The 19,693-nt window shown below is 40.3% G+C and overlaps 1 protein-coding gene across 7 annotated transcripts in view; it reads right to left on the reverse strand.

Moving 5' to 3' along the window:
• LOC134204189 (uncharacterized) overlaps positions 1-19,693 on the reverse strand; it is a 378,242-nt gene that overhangs the window by 103,643 nt on the left and 254,906 nt on the right. For 3 of the 7 annotated variants that reach the window (XM_062679015.1, XM_062679013.1, XM_062679014.1), the window contains exon 3: positions 8,404-9,140. The exons of the other annotated variants lie outside the window; for them this stretch is intronic. In XM_062679015.1, coding sequence (XP_062534999.1) covers positions 8,404-8,550 — 147 coding nt within the window. In that variant the 5' untranslated portion in view covers positions 8,551-9,140. The remainder of the gene's footprint in view (positions 1-8,403; positions 9,141-19,693) is intronic. 7 annotated transcript variants of the gene reach the window in all.

The raw sequence follows: 19,693 nt of genomic DNA on the forward strand, positions 1-19,693 counted from the left end.
TTCCCTCAGCTTTTTCCAATTCCCCTCAGGTTTGTTTCACTTGGAATCCTCCAAAGACTCAGTTCAGATTTTTCCAAATATTCCGCTTAGATTTTCCAAAAATTCCGCTTAGAGGATGATTCTAAGGTTTGGCTAAGGTTCCTTTAAAGGTCCTGTTCAGATTCTATCAAGTAGTTCGCTCAGTATCCTCCAAAGATTCCGTAAGGAAACCGCCAATATTTCCCTGAAGCCTTCAAGGATTCCGCTCAGATCCTTTCAAGGTTTTCAATAATTATCCACCAAGGTTACCGTTCAGAAGTCTTTAAGGATTAAGTACAGAAACCTGCAAGGATGCTGCTCATCTTATTCTTCTTCTTCATTGGCTCTACATTTCAGCTGGAACTAGGCCGGCTTTTCAACTTAGTATTCTATTAACATTTCTTCAGTTATTATTAAAAGCTTTTTTATGTCCGCCATTCCATGAGTATGTACCTTGTGTGGCAAGTACAATGGATACACTATGCCCAGGGTGTCGAGAATGTTTCCAACCCGAAATCCTAGACCAGACCTAGGCTGCTCATATTGATCCATAGTTTCCGCTTAAAGCTATCCAAGGATTTAGCTCAGATTCCTTCCAAGAAGTTGCTGAGAACCCTTCAAATATTCTACTATGAATCCGCCAAAATCCTCCAAAACATTCGATCAGATTCCTCCAACGATTCCGCTGAGATTCTTTAAAGGATTTTTCTCCTAAGATACTGTTCTGTTTTGTGACAATATTTCGCTCAGATTCCTTTAAGTATTCCGCAAAAAGACCTCCAATGATTTGCCTCAGGTTTCTCCAAGAACTCCGTTCAGATTCCTCCAACAATTTTGCTAGGGTACTTCCAAGAATTCCATTCGCATTAATCTTTGGATTTCGATCAGATTCCATTGAGGCTTCTGCACAGAAACCTCCAAGAAAACCGCTCAACAGCCTTCAAAGATTCTGCTCTGAATCATCTAAAGATTTCGCTTATTATGCCCCAAGGTTTTTGATCAGAAGACTCCAAGGATTAAACGCGGAAACCTGTAAGGATTCCGCTCATGTTTCAAAAGATTTTGTCACAAACTACAGTATGGCCCACAACAAATTTTATATAGCTGTTTTTTCATGAATTCACTAGATACAAATGTTTTTTTTCTTGATATTACGCATTGCAAGAAAAATTTGGAATCCAGGAAAATTCAAAGCGCCTACAATAAATATAGTGCTGGTAAATGATCAAAGGCAGCTATTGTGAAATTTGCATTGTTTTGTTTATATTTATTCTATTATTTTATTATTTCGTCCTGAATTGTTCGGCGCGAAATGAACAATTCCAAAAAAGATTATTTTACTACACAAAAAACGATGCCTTACCGAATAGAAAAGAGAAATTCAGTTATATTTAAGGTTACACATATTTAAGTTTTAGGGGGCAGTAGGAACTAAGTATGTTCAAAAGCTTGACGAACCGTCCTCTGGTTTATTGCAAGTATGGGGGTTGTTTGGTGTGTGATTGGGTTTGAAAAGGAGCTATGTTCAACTTCTCTAAAAACCTACATGCATCCACAATTAGGATCTATATCCTAAAGCGACCGAGTGCCGCTTAAAGTACGCTAGCCCAAATTTTGGTGTTAGGTGAGAGGTGGCAGGTGGCAGGCCCAGTAAGCTGCCTGTAAAACCAACCGATACGAACTGGGGTCTCTCCAGCGTAAAATCGACTACAGCGTACATCGGCACCTCAAAAGCAAAGTCCAATTCGTTTCGGGTTAGTTGACTCCTCGGCCAGGTAATGATATTGTTAAATTCTTTCATGTCTAATTGGACCTCATGGCAGCTGATTTGTTGTTATGTTTGAATTCAATTCAACGCACACTATGTGTGATTTGTTCTATGCGGGGATTTCTGTCTGCGCGTTATTTCCGCGAAGCTATCCAAATTTTTATTTTTCTCCGTAATACGTTTACTTACACACAGATATATGATAGTAGAAATAACCCTTCAATAACATAAGCTATAAAGACTGTCGCATTTTTTTATGGGCCATATTGTATCCAAGAATTTTGCTAAGATTCCTTCGAAAAACTCAAAAGTGCAGCCCAGTCGGGATGTACGCAAAGGTGGCGTAGGACTACGTAGCTATACGAAATGGATGGTATTTATCATCATAATTGATGTCTGTTTGTTAACATTGAGCAAAGTTTCATGGGCTTTGAATCTCTAACCGTAGTAAAGGGATTAACATTACTCATAAGCCGCATTACTGCTGTTGTCACTCGTCTGGCACTCAGTGGATGACATCAGTTTTAAGCGATTTAGCTGCCGTCGGCGAAAAGGGAAGTTTTCTGACAGGATTCTTTGCTTTTGTTTCTGTTAGAAATTGGAAATGAAATAGATTTTTCCGGGGCACCATTTCATACAAGGTGTATCCGAAATGAATTTTCTTCAAAGTGCAAAACATAATCGTTTGGCGACGACAGAAAGTTGCCCTTTCGGTAGCATAATCACAAGCGTGCGTCGAAGGGAGATGATGCAATAAATTTGTTTGAATGGATGGAATCACTCACAGCAACCAAGCTACCACGCCAAACACCGATGCCACCGAAATAGTAAATTTTTGCAATCAATCCTTTCTATTCAGAAAATGCTGGTCCTGAGAAGAACCAAACCTCTTTCCCCAATGCGCCTTTCCAATAACTAACCTTTGTTGGAACCTTGGGAACGACGGCCACTCGATGACTTTTCCTGGTGGCATTGGGAATTAATTTTCAGTATTTCTCGCTTAACTTTTCGAAAGGACCTAAGTAACATTTTTTTCATGATTTAATTTGAATATTGCAATGACCAGACCAATATGAAAGCTTTTGATTGCAGTACTCAAATTAAATCATGAAAAAAATGTTACTTAGGTCCTTTTGAAAAGTTAAGCGAGATTTCCACTGGTGGCGCGGGATCGGTACGGACGCCACCACTTATGCGATGGTTTTCCGTTGAAACTACCAACAGCGCCTTAGTGCTGCAGTGTCCGCTCCCTGTGGAATTCCGATCAAAATGGCTCGTGGGATGATGATGATGGTTTGTTTTTGAGGGATATTAACTCAGGCGGTCATTCATCCCTAACGGTTGATGGCTCGTGGGAGTTGGAAAGCAGCTTTCTTGTTCAATAAAGTATGCTCGTTAGCCCCGCCCCTTTGTGATCTGCTATGAGTGCACATGTGCACTCATAACGATTAACGAAGAGGCGGGACTAATGGGATTACTTCATTAGATATAAAAAAACTTCTTGCCGGCGCGCGTTGGCGAAATTTCTTCATATTACAAAACATAATCGCTTGGCATCTATCTCTGAGTGACGGCTGCTGGTGGATGGTTGCGGTTAGTAGTTGATTTTGTTTCTGTTAGTCATTGGAAATGAAATCGATTGTTTCCGGTCCACAATTTTATACAAAAGAAGGTTGATCCGAGATTAGTTATTTTTTCCAAAGTGCAGAACGATAATAGAAAGTTCCCCCACGTCGGAGGGAGATTCAGCAATAAATTTGTTCGATTGGATGAAATCACTAACAGCAATTAAGCTACCAAGTCGATGCCACTGAAACAGCGACCATTTTTTCAATCAACCCTTTCTGTTCAGAAAATGCTGGTCCTGAGAAGAACCAATTTTCTTTCCCCAATGTGTTTTTCCCATAACTAGCGCCATCCAAACGCTTGTCGGAACCTTGCGTGGAAATTTCACTTCGTGCTGTTATTGCAACCAACGCCATTTTTGCAATCAACCCTTTCTTCACTTAAAAAGCTAGTTCGTTGAGGTTGAAGGACGACTACCACCAATGCAATAGTTTTCCGTTGAAAATACTACCAGCGCCTCTGCGTGAAATCTTGCTTGAACTGATCCAAACCCGCAAGTCGCTTGATGCCTGTGCTTGCGATGCATGTACGGGATTGATTGTTTTACTATTTCTAAACTGTTTGCCAATTTTCAATAATAAATAGTGGAAAATCTGTAAAAATATTAATATTATTCATAATATTGGAAATCAATTGAGAAATGGCTGATATTTTAACGTTTAATTTAAAGTCATATTTTCGTGACGGTCTTCGATTTTCGCAATCGTAAAGTGTTCCCCAATATAGAAAAGACAGACGTAGTCTTCTTCTTATTGGCATTACATCCCCACACTGGGACTTCCACAGTTATTAACTGCGAGGTTTCTAAGCCAAGTTACCATTTTTGCATTCGTATATCATGAGGCTAACACGATGATACTTTTATGCCCAGGGAAGTCGAGACAATTTCCAATCCGAAAATTGCCTAGACCGGTACCGGGAATCAAGCCCAGTCACCCTCAGCATGGTCTTGCTTTGTAGCCGCGCGTCTTATCGCACGGCTAAGGAGGGCCCCATAGACGTAGTCCTACGTCAAAAATCTGCTGAAAATCCTCAAAAGATTGTGCTCCGAATCCTTCAAGGATGCTGCTTTAAATTCCTCATTCGCTTAGAATAGTCCTAAAAATCCGCTCAGATTCTTCCGAGGATTCCGTTCAGATTACTCCAAGGATTCTGCTTATATTCCTTCAAATATTTCGCACAAAATCCTCCAAGGTTTTCGCTCAGAACCCTTCAAGCATTATGTTTCTATACCAACATTTGAAAAGGGCGTAATAGCCAAAATTTGTTCCTTCTTATTTTTCGTCCACATATACAGTTATATATATGTAGAATTGTAGACAAAGAATAAGAAGAAATAAATTTTGGCTCTTACGCCCTTTTCAAATGTTGGCCTAGTTATAACCATTAACCATTCCGGAATTTTGCCTCCTTAAATTCAGATTCCGCTCATGTTCCTTCAATCACAGATAGAAAAAGTTGTTGAACTTTACACGAAAGTAATGCACATAAAGGGAATGCCAAAAAGAGCGTAAATTTGAACGACATTTTCGCCTGAATGTATGCAAGTTCGATTACTATAGAAATTGATATAATGCTATAGAAATTGCATACATTTAGGACGAACTTGTTGCAAAAGATCCATATACGCCTGGAATAGTGTAATTTTGCACGTCTATACTTTTTACGCGCCGATTAGTTTTCATTATTTTTTTTCTGTGTTAAGCATTCCGCAAAGATGCCACTTAGGTTCCTCCAAGGATTTCGATCATAAACATTTAAAAGTTCTGCTCAGAATCTTCAAAGCACTCCACTCAGTATCCTGCATGAGTTCTACTCAGAATCGTGTAAAAGTTCTGTTCAGATTTCTTCACGGATTCCACTCAGATTCCTTCAAGCATTCTGCTAATAGTCATTCAAGCATTACGCTCAACATTCTTCAAGATATTTGCATAGAATCCTCCATATTTTACGCTCAGAATCCTTCAAGAAGTTTGCTCTTAATCTTTATAGAATTCTGCTGAAAATCCTTTAAAAATTCGGCTCAGGATCTCAGACTTTTCTCAAAGGACTTAAAGGATTCTTTTTAGATTATACCAAGGATTCTGCTCAGAATGCCTTAAAAATTCTGTTCATGATCCTTACTTGATTCTACTCAGAAACCATGATGGGATCTGCTAAGAGTCCTTAATGTATTTTGTTCAGATAATATTATGATTTCTGCTCAGAGTCCTTCGTAAATACTATTAAAAGTCCTTCAAGAAATCTATACTCCAAGCATTATGCTTAGAATCATGCATTTATTCTGCTCAGAGTTCTTCACAGATTCTCATCAGATTCCTGTGAAGATCCTGACCAGAATTCCTTGAGGATTCTGCTCAAAAGCCTTCAAGGGTTCTGCTGTGAATTCTTTAAGGATTCTCCTCAAAATGCTTCAAGTATTATGTTCAGGAGCCTTATTGGATTCTGCTCAAAAATTCAAATGGATTCTGCTTAGAACTTTCAATGGATTCTTCTCAGCATCATTCAAGAATTCTGCTGTGAATCCTTCAAAAATTCTGTTCAGAATCCTTCAAGGTATGAAGAATGTCGAATCGGTATTCGTTTTGCTCATTATTCTTCAATGATTCTGCTAAGATTCCTTCGAGGAATCAGAATCGTTCAAAATTTTACCTCAGAATCTTTTTTATGATTATTCAAAGAGTAGCATGAACGGGCGTAAGTATTAGTCGTTTGGCAGCGCAGTTTTATTAGTTGACACTTTACCGGTCACTAATAAACACGCTGCTCAAACAGTAGCGCATCTGACCAAAGGTGACCAAAATTGGTTGTGTGGTAAGAGCGCTACCATTTGATTAACTACCAAACGTCAAATGTCACTTTTATAGAGTACAGCAACCAAATTGATAGCCGAAAACTGTAACCGATACGGGAAAGAGTAACTAAACTAAAATAACAGCTGCACAGTTGATTAAAATACTCGGGTCCGTAATGATACTCTTTCAAAGATCCTGGTCAGAATGCCTCACAAATTTTGCTTAGGATTCTTAATGAATTTTGCTCAGAATATTTCATTGGTACTGTACCGAATCCTTCAAAGCTTTTGCTCATAATTCCTCAGGGATTCTCCTTAGAATCTTAAAAAATATTTGCCCAAATACTTCCAAGCATTCTGCTCCTAGCCCTCCGAGGGTTCTGCTCAGAATTCTTCAACGTTTCTGTCCCATCAGGAATTCTTCTCGAAACTCTTTCAAGAATTCTTCTCAGAACTTTTCAATGATTTTGCTCAGAATGCCTCAAGAATTCTTTCCAGAATGCTTCACGAATTCTTTTCAGAATCTATCGTAGATTTTGCTTAGAATCACTCGTGCTGAGATTATCTCTTGAAATGTGCTAAGAATATCGCAAGTATTGAGCTCAAAATATCTCAAAGATGCTACTCTGATTCTTTCAAGGAATCTGCTCAGAATACATCTAAAATGATTATTGATTGTTTGCAAATGATTCAAATGGCAGGATCTTGTCATGGTCCTCGATTCCCTCCAATGTTTTATGAATAACAGATCAGGAACTCCATCGAATCGACAATAGATGCCATTCAATGGCATTGGACTAGTTCGGCGTGTACTTTGACACTAAGACTACTGACCTAAGAAAAGTGAGAATGATTTACATTCATTACTTTACTAGTTTCTATACGCGTTCGTAATCTATATTTACTATCGGCCATGTGGCTACATAATAGGCATGAAGGTAAACTAATGAACACGTGTCACAGAGAATGTAATCGAATTTGTTCCATTTTTACCCCTTGCTCGAAAGCAATATAAATTACTTACTGAATAATTCAGCATAACAAACTGCGATAATCTCTTCAACGTTCCAATAGTAGCTTTCGTCAGTCTTGAATCGTTTCCACTTTGTCCATATTACACATATACAATTACAGAACAAAGTTTTCCTGCACATCGCACCAGTATAATAGCGCATTACAACAGTGCCATTGGTTTGCTTAGAATTGGGTACAACGGCCACAGATGAAACATGACGTAAATGCAGATGAAGGTTATTAACATAAAATAATAAAAATTCACGAAATTTCAGAAGCCCTCCAAAACACCGAACAATTATTGTTAAATCATCAATTATTCTTGGAAGAATGTAAAAGTTTCTGTTTGTAGTTGAAAATTAGCTTACTATGAAATAGAAGGCCCCATTGAGCTTAGAGGATTTTCGTGGCTTAGAAGCACGACGTGCTGCGAAAAGCTGAAGCTTGCAAGGTTTGTATTTCGGAATTTTCATATGGAAAATTTTCGCGATCAAAACTGTCCATGACCATAAAATGAGAAAAACTCTAGGCGAAGGCAAGCAGAAAGACATATTTAATAGAGTAATTGAAACTTTTATGGAGCATTGTTTTAAACGTATATTTATCAATAGCTTTATTTACTTTTTATTTGAAATGTTTTCTAGAAATTAGAAATTTTACCTTACAGAAGGAAGATAAATGATTTCCATTGTACCTTAAATCTACAAACAACGTGCTTTCGGTAGGAGCCACAAAATAATTCCAGCGACACACCGAAACGTGACAATTAGTGGAGAAATGTGGAAAACAATTAGTGTAGATATGTTTGTTCGTAGTGGAACAAACGTTGCTACTTGGTTATGAGCCATTCGTTGGGGACCGCAATGCGTTTTGAGATCGAATAATACAGACCTCCAAAACCGCAATAATTGTGGTGTGCAAGGCTGTCGTGCTTCCACATTGGTTTCGGTCACGAAGAGAAATATACGCTTTAGAGCTAGATTAGTTGTGTCACACAGCAATTTGCGATCGTTTCGGTTGCAGAGTTGTGGATTAATTGTGGTTTGGATAACGTTTTCGTGTGTTTGGTAAAAGGTAAAAAATAACATGCTTCGGAGGATAGTTCCCATTTCCGGTCAGGATGACTCGCAAACGTACGAATATAGTTAATCATTGATAGAAATTTTATTATTGATATACTCACTGTGTGCAAATTCGATATCTGCGTCACTTCCCCCGGCGTCATGTGATGTAAGGCTAACATAATTTCCAATGATATGCTTGGCTTGTTCCCTTCGTTTTTCCTTTTATTTTCGAAAGCAGCAACGTTGCAGTTACAATTCCTCCACATGAAAGACAACAGATTGAACACTTTTTCACTGTACCTTTTTGAACCAAAGGTAGCAGAGACTACAATGGGACCAATGTTTGTAACTAGCTCTAAAAGCCATTTCACCCCACTCAATCACATTTTCCAATGAGCGATTCGCCTTTCTTCCCATTATATTGTGAAACCCCAAACCATCATCGAAGAAAACAAATAAAAAGCACACACACTCAAGCTATGGCTTTAGCTTTCAGCTCAAGATTCTAGCTTTCAACGGATACTCCATTGTATTCGCGTTTCCCGTGCTCGTTCTGCAGCCTTTGGAAATTTGATTTCACTTTTCACTGAACTAATTTTCTTCTACTCCTTTTGAAGATTGCTGACGACTACTGCAGGAATCGCTCTGCTGCAGAACGACGATGACGCCGCCGTCGGCTTTGCTAGGCCACTATATTCAATAAACAACATCACAACATTTCACACGGCCTCAGCACTTCAGCAGCATTCCACGGACTTGGGATTGGCTCGGACCAGCAACACTCACTCCCACGAGAACACACTCTTTAATACACATTAGGTGGACCACGATATGGTCCCTGCTACTGCTACTGCAACTGTAAAGAAAACAGGAAAATGGCAAATGGGAACTAATGTCGGTAAAATCTGTGGTGTTTCGTCGGGATGGCCCACTATGGGAATGCCCCATGAAATCATTTCTCTGAACTGTTCGAATATTTCGTCGTCGTCGTCGTCATCTACTATTGACCATAAAGATATCTAAAATCTTCCAAATTGGTGGCGTTTCAGAGAGCAATCTTCATTATTTTTGACCAATTGATTCCCTACTAGTGCGGTCTTGCACATATACGATCGGTTCGGCTTGTGATTGGCTTCTGAATGAGCGCAGTGTTGTGCCACTGATGAGCAGAACTGCTCCTGAATTTTATACATCGAACGAAGCTCGACCATAAAACCAAAGCATTATATGCTTCTGGGGACCGGACTGTGTTGCTTTAGCTGTGCCTGTGTTCGGAACAGCTTGTGCACTTACAGCAACTACCTACCACCGACCGGATCGACTTGGCCGTTTGGCCATGCCAAGTCTAACCGCAGCTGCTGCTGCTGCAACTAGGATTCCGTGTGGACAAGGATTATAGCCTGATGATGCCGGAATGGGGATATTCCCCGTAAGTGGTTTGCCAGTCCGGTGGTCGTTGGTTCTGCTGGATACGAAAGCTTCCGCTGTTAACATTCTGGATGGTGAAATTACACGAAGGAAACAGGTTATTAGGGGCAGTTGCTCCTGATTGAATTCTCTAGCGCTCAAGTGCCAAGCGCGCCAAATAAATGATATGTTGTGTTGATTAATATATTAATGTAAATAATAGAAATAACTATTTGCTATCATCGCTTAATTATGATTCATAACAAAAGGTTACTGCTCTATTGACTTCATTACATGGTTAGGTACCGTATTATCAATAACAATCGAAAATTAAATGTTGGAGCGAAAATAATTTTATTACTCATTTTTATGACTGTTTTTCCGCAGTGAGCAAGGAAAGCGCATATCATAAAAAATCCACCTGGCGGTAATAGTTCCTTTGTCGTGCATTGTAAAAAATATAAGTATTTTGGCCATAATTTCTGACTCGGCCAATTTTCGATACGAAACAATGGGACTTTAACACACAAATAAAGATATAAAAAACAATGGGAGTGGATTCCGCGTCTACCTGTTACGAGCATTCAAATATAGGAATAGAATTATCCCAAAAAGAAGAGTGACACTTTTTGCGTACACACTTACTCGACGAAATTTAAAGTCTCTTGAATTTCGCATACTGCGTTACCTCCGTAAGTCGATACCTCCCTTACTCGATATTATCTAAGTCGAAGTAATTTCCCAAAGCATTTTCACCTCGCTAATTCGATGTTGTTACAATCAGGTCATATGTACAATATATACGATGTCGGGCCATTTGGCCGAATGCCGTCTGGCCGAAAAGTTAAAAAATTTATATTGTGAGCAGGGATTGAATTCAAAAGAGAATAAAAAAAAGTCTCTCACTGATCATCTCTTTATACATATAGGTTATGTAGCATACCGCGAGAGATTTTTTTTCGCAAGCTGTCATGATAAAGAAAAAAAGCTCCAAACTAGTTCTACAAAGCTATGCGGTCCCCAACACAAACTGAGCAAGATCAAAACGAGAATAATAACTTCTCGGTGGGGACTTCCTATCCGATTCTGTTTTTTCGCACTTGTATACAAGTTTGATAAATTGAACGGGCTTGGTGGTCATATGTCTACCGCTTCTGCCTCATACGCAGGAGGTCGTGGGTTCAATCCCAGGCCCGTTCCATTCATCCTACTTTGTATCTTTTCATATGTTTCTCATGTTCTAACAAGCGCTAGAACTGGAAATGGGCTATCCCTATACTTATAACTTGATTAGTTCTAGCAGGTAACTGTTACAATTCGAAATGAGCAAAAAAGCTCGTTTCGGCATCCAACTAGAATATACACCACCCTTCCATTACTATCACATTGGCAACCCGTAAGCCTAGACGAATCTCTGCCATAAACCTTAACCCCCCCGATTCCAATAAAATTCCGCAGGAACTCGTGGGGAGTGCAGATATGTTCTCGGCTTGCAGTGGACGAGTGGCTGCATCATCAATTCCTTCCCATTCACGATGACCGTGAGGACGTGGCCAGCGCCGTTATCGACCATCCAAAATACTAGAGCTCTAGGACTGTGCACATTGAGGATGGAGAGCAAATCCAATGCTCTCCATTCATTGGTTCCCTGTGCTATTGCGATTGTTCTGGTCGATCACGGAGTAGCAACTACGAAATGCACGGTCATCATACTCATGCTCACGCTCATGTCTGTTTACAAGTTTGATAATGATTGTGAGTAACGAGTAGTAGGAATCACATGAAATGTGCAGCGAAAAGTGAGGAATGAGATATTTCGCACATCTCATAATAGGAAATAGGAAGTGAAAAGTGATAAGTGAAAAGTGAGAAGTAAGAATTGAGAAGTGAAAAGTTAGAAGTGAGAAGTGAGAAGTGAAAAGTGATAAGTAAAAGTGAAAAATGAGAAGTGAAAAATAAGAAGTGAGAAGTAAGAAGTGAGAGCTTGAGCTTGAGCTTGAGCTTGATTGACTGCTCGTAGTTGCTACTCCATTATGACCAGATCAGCTGTTCTTGCACAGGGAACCAACAGATGTTTGCTTGGGACTAGCACACATCTTCAATGTACAAGTACTGGTGATCTCATTTGTTAGGTCATACTGGCGCCTGCCACGTCAGAATGCAAGTCAATGTAGGGAAGGGGAGGAAATGATGATGCAATCACTCGCCCACTGCAAGCCGAATATACCTCTGCACTTGCCACGAGTTCATGCGGAATTTGTTGGAATTTTTGGGTTAGGTTGGAGAGGCAGAGGTCCGTCTTGGTTAACGAGCTGCCAATGTGATAGATAGGAGAAGGTAACTGATGGAATTTCTAATTGGATGTAGGAAACGAGCTCTATAGTTCATTTCCAATTCTAGCAGATTACTGTTAGAATACTCAAGTTTTGAAGGTATAGGAATAAAAATGGAAACGGTATGAAAGTCCATTTCCAGTTCTAGCGATTGCTAGAACATGGGAAATAAAGAGAAAGATACAAAGTAGGAGAATGGAACGGACCTGGGATTGAACCCACGACCTCCTGCGTATGAGGCAGAAGCAGTAGCCATATGACTACCAAGCCCGCTTCGAAACAAGAGAGATCACGCACTGAACTGATTAATTTTATTACCGGCCGCGCAATGCAGATCACAATAATTCGTCCGGCCGCGCAATCGTTCTGCTGTCCGAAACAAGAGAGATCACGCACTGAACTGATTAATTTTATTACCGGCCGCGCAATGCAGATCACAATAATTCGGCCGACCGCGCGATCGTTCTGCTGTCCGAAACAAGAGAGAACAGAACTGATAAATTTTATTACCGGCCGCGCAATGCAGAACACAATATTTCGTCCGACCACGCGATCGTTCTGCTGTCCGAAACAAGAGAGATCACGCACTGAACTGATTAATTTTATTCCCTTCCGCGCAATGCAGAACACAATAATTCGTCCGACCGCGCAATCGTTCTGCTGTCCGAAACAAGAGAGATCACGCACTGAACTGATTAATTTTATTCCCGGCCGCGCAATGCAGAACACAATAATTCGTCCGACCGCGCAATCGTTCTGCTGTCCGAAACAAGAGAGATCACGCACTGAACTGATTAATTTTATTCCCGACCGCGCAATGCAGAACACAATAATTCGTCCGACCGCGCAATCGTTCTGCTGTCCGAAACAAGAGAGATCACGCACTGAACTGATTAATTTTATTACCGGCCGCGCAATGCAGAACACAATAATTCGACCGACCGCGCAATTGTTCTGCTGTCCGAAACAAGAGAGATCACGCACTGAACTGATTAATTTTATTCCCGGCCGCGCAATGCAGAACACAATATTTCGTCCGACCGCGCAATCGTTCTGCTGTCCGAAACAAGAGAGATCACGCACTGAACTGATTAATTTTATTCCCGGCCGCGCAATGCAGAACACAATAATTCGTCCGACCGCGCAATCGTTCTGCTGTCCGAAACAAGAGAGATCACGCACTGAACTGATTAATTTTATTACCGGCCGCGCAATGCAGATCACAATAATTCGGCCGACCGCGCGATCGTTCTGCTGTCCGAAACAAGAGAGATCACGCACTGAACTGATTAATTTTATTCCCGGCCGCGCAATGCAGAACACAATATTTCGTCCGACCGCGCAATCGTTCTGCTGTCCGAAACAAGAGAGATCACGCACTGAACTGATTAATTTTATTCCCGGCCGCACAATGCAGATCACAATAATTCGGCCGACCGCGCAATCGTTCTGCTGTCCGAAACAAGAGAGATCACGCACTGAACTGATTAATTTTATTCCCGGCCGCGCAATGCAGAACACAATAATTCGTCCGACCGCGCAATCGTTCTGCTGTCCGAAACAAGAGAGATCACGCACTGAACTGATTAATTTTATTCCCTTCCGCGCAATGCAGAACACAATAATTCGTCCGACCGCGCAATCGTTCTGCTGTCCGAAACAAGAGAGATCACGCACTGAACTGATTAATTTTATTACCGGCCGCGCAATGCAGAACACAATATTTCGTCCGACCACGCGATCGTTCTGCTGTCCGAAACAAGAGAGATCACGCACTGAACTGATTAATTTTATTCCCGGCCGCGCAATGCAGAACACAATAATTCGTCCGACCGCGCAATCGTTCTGCTGTCCGAAACAAGAGAGATCACGCACTGAACTGATTAATTTTATTCCCTTCCGCGCAATGCAGAACACAATAATTCGTCCGACCGCGCAATCGTTCTGCTGTCCGAAACAAGAGAGATCACGCACTGAACTGATTAATTTTAATCCCGGCCGCACAATGCAGAACACAATAATTCGTCCGACCGCGCGATCGTTCTGCTGTCCGAAACAAGAGAGATCACGCACTGAACTGATTAATTTTATTACCGGCCGCGCAATGCAGAACACAATATTTCGTCCGACCACGCGATCGTTCTGCTGTCCGAAACAAGAGAGATCACGCACTGAACTGATTAATTTTATTCCCGGCCGCGCAATGCAGAACACAATATTTCGTCCGACCGCGCAATCGTTCTGCTGTCCGAAACAAGAGAGATCACGCACTGAACTGATTAATTTTATTCCCGGCCGCACAATGCAGATCACAATAATTCGGCCGACCGCGCGATCGTTCTGCTGTCCGAAACAAGAGAGATCACGCACTGAACTGATTAATTTTATTCCCGGCCGCGCAATGCAGAACACAATATTTCGTCCGACCGCGCAATCGTTCTGCTGTCCGAAACAAGAGAGATCACGCACTGAACTGATTAATTTTATTCCCTTCCGCGCAATGCAGAACACAATAATTCGTCCGACCGCGCAATCGTTCTGCTGTCCGAAACAAGAGAGATCACGCACTGAACTGATTAATTTTATTCCCGGCCGCACAATGCAGAACACAATAATTCGTCCGACCGCGCAATCGTTCTGCTGTCCGAAACAAGAGAGATCACGCACTGAACTGAGAAGTGAGAAGTAAGAAGTGAGAAGCGAAAAATAAGAAGTGAAATAAAAAGTGAATTGAGAAGTGAGAAGTAAACAGTGAGAAGGGAAAAGGAATAAGAAGTGAGTAGTGACAATATCGAAGTGAAAATTGTGAAGTGAGATTTGAGAAAATAAAAGTTAGAAAAGAAAAACAAAAACTGAAAAGGGAGAAGAAAAAAGTGTGGAGTGAGAAGTAAGAATTGAGAAATGAAAAATGAGAGGTCTAAAGTTAAATGTGAAAAGTTAGAGAGTGAGAGGTGAAAGGTGAAAATTGTGAATAGAAAAGTGAGAAGTGAAAAGTGAGTAGCGAGAAAAGTACAAAGTGAGTAGTGAGAAGTGAAAAGTGAGAACTGAGAAGTGAGAGGATCAAGTAGTGAGAAGCGAAAAGTGAGGGGAAAATTGGATTATTTCTAGCTTAATCTTTATTCCTCCTCATAATTCCTTCTCCTTTGTTCCTATCTTCTTTGAGAAAATAGAAGTGAAAAATTTGTGAAATAAGAGCTGCAAAGTGAGAAGTGAAAAGTGAGAAGTAAAAGGTAAACATCTCACTCCTCACTTCACTTCACCTCTGGCGACTGACACTAAAGGACCCCGTAATTATCTGCTTTTGTAAAAAAATATTCAAACGTCGATTTGACGAATCTGAGAGCACACCAACGCAAACCAACACCATCAACAGGTAATAGAAGCCTCCACCTATGTATTGACGGTTTTAATTTGCGTGGGCGTGCACTCTGATTTGTCAAATCGACGTTTGAATCTTTGTTTACAAAAGCAGATAAGTCGTTTTTTTTAAATTGGTATTGAATTCAAAAAGAAACTCTCTTGCAATCTAAAAAGCGCGTGGAGCCTACGGAAACATCCTTCGACTGCAGTAAAATTTCAATAATGTTGCAATATACTACAGCAGAAAAAAATAAAATAAAAATATAAACCTGGATTAAAACTGGACAAATATAAAACTGGAAACTGTCAAAACGTTGAACGATGCTAAATTAAACATATAAAAACACACTTATCTGCAAACCTAATTAAAACAAACAAATAAATTTTGAAAGACGCATTGAAGTTACATGTTAAAAAATATGCAACTTGATGATTTTGTTTCACGTTTGCCACATAAAGTGCAGTATTATTTGGTTGTTTGTTTCCAAATTTAAACTATTTATCCAAGAAGAGGTATTAATCGTTGGAACTAATCTTCACCCAAACATACAGGCTATTCGGCTTAAGTTTAAGAATGAATGAAATCACTAACTGCAACCAAGCTATCATGGCGATGCCACCAAAACAGGCCATTTCTGCAATCAACCCATTCTGTCCAGAAAATGCTGATCCTGAGAAGATCCAATTGTCTTTCTCCAATGCGCTTTTCCAATAACTAACTGCAACCACATTCGGTGACTTTTCGGTAAGATTATTTGGAATAAATTTTCAGCCTTGCATCACGCAGGATCGCAACAGAGTTCCTCTTGAGGTTTTCACAGAGCGCAAAGGTCAAGCTGCTTCGAAAGCTTGCATGAAGGGCAACGTTGTAGTATCAATGGCATCATCCAAGTCGGTAGGAGTTTCAATGAATGAAATCTATGAGTATCCATGAAAATTTTTTGAGAGCAATTATGTATGATGTTCCCGTTATTTCAACGAGGATTTCTAAAGCGCAAGGCCTGCGAAGTAATAATCAAGATTTCTCATCGGACACATGCCTGCAAATCGTTATTGAGTGTTTGATCCGAAAACCCAGTGCCGCGTCGTCAACCCTGAACTCTTCATACGTAGTGGAACTCTGCATATTACCATTTGTGGTGATCAATAATTTCCTCTTCATATTCCCACTTCATAAGATACAAAAAATCCTCCTCATTTCAAATATTTCGATGTTGATTTTGTGGTTGATTCGCAGACTCTTCGATCTCGTATCCAATTTGTAATCAGAGGGAAATTTCCTCGTCAGTCGTCCGTTCAGATACTAGGCGTCGCCGATATAATGGCATTTAACAGTGAGATGATCAAGCATTCTTACATCAGGCTAACCCTTTTAAAACAGATGGGTCATATATGCCCAGCGTTTTAGATTGGCTGTGTAAAATCACAGAAGATAGATAGGTACCCACTTTCTTCAGCAAAACTGTTCACCAGGATGTTGGCTTTGCAGGAAAAATATCGGGGGTCAAGTTTGGCTATACCCTGAAGACCCAGATGTCCGAAACCTTGGGAAGATTTTGCTTCTGAGAGCATGGGGATCAAACAAGGCTTTGGCAATGTCCTCATCGTTGGTATACACCCAATCTGGTTCAATAAGCATATACGCATGATGCAAACTCAATTTTCTTGCAAACGAGGTGCTCAAGGTACTCCAAAACGTTCTGGAGTACAGCCCACGGTATCTATTGAGTCAAGATGCACAATGACAATGACGTTAACCTGTGATTTTTTCTGCGTTCATGGACTTGGATGATCAAGTAGTTCAATCGTTTCGGTTTCCAGGACATTTCGGTGAACCTAAAAGGTCTGTAGTAGCTTGTATGAATAATAATTGAAGTCATATCTATTCAATGAATCAACTGTGATATCATATCATATTGGATAGATCACATGATCCGAGCTCCAAAAAAGGTCTATAATACAGTCGATCAGAGCCGGATTTAGTCGGAAGGGGGCCCCGGGGCCGACAGCTTGTTGGAGCCCCAAAATATACAAAAAAGGTTGATTTTGGTACATAAAATTTGTGAGGGCCCGGGCCCCCTCCTAAATCCTATGATTATCTATGAGTCGCTAATAAAAGGACCATTGACTCAAGCATACATCAAGATATGGAATAGACGTTCCTTGGAAAATTGTTCGAACGAACCATCAGAGTAACTGAGAAAATATTTGTAGTATTGCGTCATTTGCTTCCATGAGTCGATATCGAGTTGTGGACCATCGAATCATGGAGGGTCTATTGAAGCTTGTGAAAATAATGAATTAAATCGTATCTCGTATCGGCTCAATGATCCTGCAGTGATGTTTGGCGCTAAATAGATGCATCGTTCAGGACTTGGTTGATCGGATAGATACCATCTTTTGAACTGCTGGGCGTTTTGGAAAACCGAAAAGATCTGTAGTAGCTAGTAACCATAATGAGTGAAATTCTATCGGCTCAATAGACCTGTTGGGAGCTAAACGATGGAGCTGCGCTACATCGTTCAGGGCTTGGTTGATCGGGTAGATCGTATGTTCTGAACTCCAACTCCGTTTTGGAGACCCTGAAAAAGGTTGCGTTAATTCAAAACTCGATAATATCATGTCTTATGATCACATAGATATTTTTGGACATATTCTCAGCTTTGTTTTTAGAGATATATTCTGATGTATTCGAGGATTTGTTCTCCAGAACAGTTTGGACGGCCTAGGACATCAGCAATAAATATTCCAACACCTTTTTAGTTCTTTCTATACTAGTTTTAGCAGGATCGAGCGGAAAACCCTAAATATGTACATTGAATCCATGTAAAAAAGTCGTCATGAAAGGGTCAACCGGATTGGACTAGCCATCAATACATGATAGGTAGAGGCTCAAGAGACGCTCAACGCTCGTTGGTGACTGACGATACCAGCAACGGTCTTTATACTCCGCAAATTGACCATCAACGGTCATCATATCGGTTGTCCTCTATGGACCCGAGACCTGGTCAATGATCGTGGCATTGCGTTGTCAACAATCTATCGTGAATACGAATGAAGCATAAATTGTAGCAGCTGTTAAGGAAACTATCCATCGTTCAAAACGCGAAAATCGGACGACTGCGGTGGGTTAGGCACGTATACTGAATGTCGGACAATAACCGGGATTTTTTTTTATTCGTCTGTCATTTATTTGGGAGGACCATTTACCGCAAAGCGTTACGGAGTCGAAATCATGTTTTTAATATTTTTTATGATTCTTTTACTATAATCAGGGTTTGCAGAAATCGCTTTCAAAAGATAACGACCAACGATAAAATAAAGGCAAAAACTGTTCCTAATCATAACAAGCCATGAAAACAAATTTATCGAATTTGTATATAAGTGCGAAAAAACAGTATCTAATAGGCAGCCCCCACCGAGAAGTTATGATTCTAGCTTTGTTCTCGCTCATTATGTGTTGGGGACCGCACAGCTGTGTAGAACAAGTTGAAATGCATCATCAGAACCAATTTATCATGAGGTATAGCCTCCCGAATCAGTTCTATACCATGAAAGCATGCGAAAAAAAATCTCTCACGGTATGCTACATATCGTATACGAATACAGGGATGATTAGTGAGGGACTTCTTCATTTTTTATTCAATCCTTGACTATAATGTTAGTTTTGAGAAGCCGAAAGACTCGCGGTTTGGCCGAGGTTAGAGAATAAAATGATACAGTAGGAAAGGAAGGAAATTTAGGGTGCCTAAGTAGTTACGATGCTGATGCCCACATAGTTGTCATTCTTGTTTCACATCTGTAATGGTGCAAACAAATATTTTCTTGGGCGGCAACAACGAGAGTAACGGATCTCGAAAGTTATCCATTGCCACGAGGCCCCTAAATGCATCTTTATATATTGAGAAAGGTTTAGAAAGATTGGGTGTTTTTTTATTGTTTTAAAAACGTGTAAACATTTGTTAATACCTACAAGGAATCAAAAGTACATTGCATTAAATTGAGTTGCTTTAATTTATATATTATACCTTCATTTTCTTTCTATTAAAGAAAATCGTTGAACTGTTGTCAAGCGAGGTAACATAAAACACAACGTCAAGCTTTTTCTATTACTAGTCCAGCACATGATGATGTTTTTAAATCTTCTGCTTAAAAATATTTCAAGCAACTTATGCACATTTGGTAGCCGATATGCTAGCGTACACTAATCCCATCTGGTGAAATATATCTCCGTTTCCACCATAAATCTTGGATGTCATCCATGTGGTAACACCACACGGCCACATGCTCCCTAGCAGAAACATTTATT

The sequence above is a fragment of the Armigeres subalbatus genome, unplaced genomic scaffold (genome assembly GCF_024139115.2).
Source record: "Armigeres subalbatus isolate Guangzhou_Male unplaced genomic scaffold, GZ_Asu_2 Contig435, whole genome shotgun sequence".
NCBI classification, from domain to species: domain Eukaryota; kingdom Metazoa; phylum Arthropoda; class Insecta; order Diptera; family Culicidae; genus Armigeres; species Armigeres subalbatus.